This window comes from Daucus carota, chromosome 9, assembly GCF_001625215.2.
Source record: "Daucus carota subsp. sativus chromosome 9, DH1 v3.0, whole genome shotgun sequence".
Classification (NCBI taxonomy): domain Eukaryota; kingdom Viridiplantae; phylum Streptophyta; class Magnoliopsida; order Apiales; family Apiaceae; genus Daucus; species Daucus carota.
This window is the reverse complement of record NC_030389.2, coordinates 33304781-33308598: the sequence shown is the minus strand read 5'-3', so window position 1 is coordinate 33308598 and position 3818 is coordinate 33304781. Positions and strand designations below refer to the sequence as shown.

Sequence of the window (3818 nt, the reverse complement as noted above, 5' to 3'; positions counted from 1 at the left end):
TTGACTTTTAATAACATTCTTAAAAAACTCAAGCCCTCACTATCCATCACTTATATTTGACTTTCATAAAACAAGTGCTCGAGTTTCAATGGAGAATTTGCCTGCTGGTTACCGCCCCAGCGTCGGTGTCTGTCTCGTCAACTCCGATTATCAGGTAACATTCTTTTTTATCACTCTGTATCTGTTTTATATGCACAGTTGTTTTGTTTGATGATTAATTGTCTTGCGACATGTTAAGCTTTCAAGGTGGTGAATGTTTTTATGCATCGGAAATATTTGCGTAAACCGTAAACCAAACCAAACATATCCGCTATGCAAGCGGTCTGGATAACATATACGTGAACCTTACCTCGAGAGTTTATTTTAATAAGTATTTACATGTAAAATTAAAACAGGGGAGGATTTTGTATTTTTTTGATTACATTTTCTGTGTTATCTGGTTGTGTTGGTATATAATTAAAGGTTCTGGTATCTTCGGTAATAGTTTTTGATTCGGAGGACTGATGCAAAAATTCTGATTGCAAAATGCCTTGAAGTTTTATCCTTGCATAGGAAAGAAGAACAGAATTATTTTCATTTTCAGCAGTTTTGTGTGTTACTGCAATTACACTACTCCGGTGAAATGAGACCGGAAATTAGTTTCATACGTATTATTAATGTTGATAGAAGGTTGGAAGCTCAACTAATATTGATTATGATTTAGCGATATATCTGCATTAAATCGATTAAATCATGTGACGACAATTGGCCAGCTAATATTATAATTGTACAACTAATATCATGATTGCATACGACGAAAAAAGTATTGAACGCTTAACTGATTACTAACTATGATTAATTATGGTTTAGCAGTGTAGTTACATTAAATCGATTAAATCATGCAGCGACAATTAATCCAACTGATATTATAGTTGTATATGATGAAAAGATCATCGGAAACTTAACTAATTACTATCTGTGGTTTAGCGATGTAGCTGCATTAAATCGATTAAATCACGTGACGATAATTGGCCGAACTCTCGTAATTGAATGCGGTAAAAAGAGGCTTGGAAACTTAACTAATTACTAACTAATATTAACTATAGTTCTGACAACAAAAAAAAAATATTAACTATAGACTATAGTTGGTTTAGCGGTGTAGCTGTATTAAAGCGTGTGCCGAAAATTTACCCCACCGAATATATTTAAGTTTATATAGATATTATCTATATCTGAATTATGATTTAAACGTCAAATATTCACTTATAACAACTTCGCTTAAATTATTAAATTCTAATTAATTTATAAAAATGTTCTGAATTATATGTCCCAGCTAATTATCCTGATTATGCCCTGACTCTTGTAATGAACTGTGGACCGGCTCTTGACATCTTCAGTCAGAGAAACACATGGTCTCTCCATCTAATAAATGTCGTAAATCTGATTTTTCGTTCATGTTTAGGCGAGGTTGAGAATCATGGTTTATTTTAGCAATGTAGATGTCAAATAATAAGAATTACAAGATGACAGTGTTTGGTTTTTAGTTATTTTTTATATTTTTTTATTGGCAAGGAATTAATATATCATGTCCGTTCTTCAACACCATTGCAGGTATTTGTCGCTTCTAGATTGAATGTTCCGGGAGCATGGCAGATGCCTCAGGTATGATGCACAAGTTAAATATATGTTAATGCTATTTCTCTGTTCTTGGCGTATAGTTGATTGTCGCAATATGTGAAAAAATATATAGGAAAACATCGAATGTTCAGAATAAGTAGGATCTGTAAAAGCTTTCATCACACTGCACTTGAGTAATTTTTTTGTTATACCTTTTACAGTTTTATGTTGCGTTTAAGCAAGTACTGATTGAACTATTGAAGTCTATTAGTTGGAAGTTTTAACCGAGCATGTTAAGTAACATTCTAAAATCATCTATCATTCGTCAGACTATGACCTTTGTTGTAATTTCCCTTTACACAGAAAACCCCATGCGACTAAAAGAAATTTAGGACTCGCGACAAATCAAAATAAATATATATAAATTATTGATTGAAGCTTATGTCATGCATACAAAAAATCTGTAATTTTTTGGAGCTTCTCATCTTTCAACTTCTCATGCAGGGTGGAATTGAAGATGGAGAGATGCCAATTGCTGCTGCAATCAGGAAACTGCGTGAAGAAACTGGGATAGTGTCAGTTGAACTTATTGATGAGGTATGTATCTCATGCTCTGTTGTATTACTCTTAAACGAGACACACGTACACATTAGTTCGTGCTACAAAGGCGTTATGCTACCTACCCTGCTCATATGTGCGACTTGTAGATGTTGACCCTCTTAATCACTCGTTAACATCTCTGTAATCTCTTTTAAGGTCCATGACTGTCAACCTTGAAATTTATAGCTGAATGATTTCTGCTTCTATTCTGTTACTATATCAGAAAGATAAATGATGCTTCAATTAAATTCCCACGAGTCCATGACTCTAAGTTGACCGACTGGCTACAAATATGAAGTTGGCCTTGTAGCTACAAGAATGTGCTCTGCAGTGTACTTGGAAATTAAAGGGGAAAAAGTATTATTATCAGGATTCAATATTTGTTCACAAGAAGTCAACAATGCCCATTTTATGTACTAGATTTACAAATATCAAGTTGATGCTGAACTCTTTCTAATTCGTAATCCACAACATGGCAACTAAGACCCAAAGAATGAAAATGCTATAATTGTTCTTTCAATCTACCCTGCATACCTAATGAGAGTGTGGATTGACAGGTGCCAGATTGGCTAACTTATGACTTCCCGGCCCCTGTGAAAGCTAAGGTGAATCGTCTCTGGGAAGGAGGTGAATGGCATGGACTGGCACAGAAATGGTAAGATCCTTCATGTACTTACTGTTCTTTTAGAAACTTTTTGAATGCTAAGAAAGGGCATTATGTATCACCAAGTTTGACAAGTATATCCAAAGTATGCAAGACCTAATTGTGCAGTCTAAACTGGCCTTCCCATGATTTATATTTGTAAAACTAAAAGATTTTAAATTGATAGGTTCCTTATGAGGCTAACAAAAGATGAAAGCGAGATTAACTTGGCAAATGGTGAAGTAGATCCAGAATTTTCGGAGTGGAAATGGGCAAATCCGGAAGATGTAATTGAGCAGGTATGTTCCAAGCTAAATAAATCTGCAACAATTATGATTTCTTTAATATAGAAGGCTTGCTTAACATGGGTATATATGAACAGGCAGTGGAATACAAGAGGCCAACATATGAGGAAGTCATGAGCGCATTCCAGTCTTATTTAGATGTGAACAAAGGACCTGCTAAATGCCAATCAACAAAATGGTGAATAGTTGCCTCCGGAAGTGCAATTTTAATCATGTTACCAGTAGATTCTCTGCTGCTTAATGGTTCCGTCCTTTAGATTTTTACAGTTATTGAACTTATTTAGATATTTGCCTCCGGATGTGCAATTTTAATCATGCTACCAGTAGATTCTCCGTTGCTAAATGGTTCAGTCCTTTAGATTTTTACAGTTATTGAACTAATTTAGATATTGTCGAATATTTTATATCCTATCAGGGTACTCTTCACATTTGTTGCAGCTTAAAGATCACAGTACTCACATCTAAGTAGTATAATGTGGGTGTTTCGTTGTACAACATCGTATTGCTCCCCCTTCGTGAAAGAAGTCATGATGTCCATATGTGGTAGATATATGCAGTTGTGGAATGCGGGCTTGTGAGAAAATTTTTCTGTTTATATCTGGGTAGGAGTAATAGGAAAACAGAGAGCTTTTTCTAGGATTGCGGGTTTTTTTGTGTGTATTTGTTTGCTGGTG

The 3818-nt window shown here is 34.8% G+C and overlaps 1 protein-coding gene across 1 annotated transcript; it reads left to right on the top strand.

The window, feature by feature from the left end:
* Positions 1-3512, top strand: LOC108202105 (nudix hydrolase 25). The gene is made up of 6 exons (XM_017370484.2): positions 1-154; positions 1591-1641; positions 2101-2193; positions 2754-2851; positions 3027-3138; positions 3222-3512. Exons 1-6 carry the CDS (start codon positions 89-91, stop codon positions 3324-3326), a joined length of 525 nt encoding a protein of 174 aa, XP_017225973.1. The 5' UTR covers positions 1-88; the 3' UTR covers positions 3327-3512.
* The last annotated feature ends 306 nt before the right edge of the window (positions 3513-3818 follow it).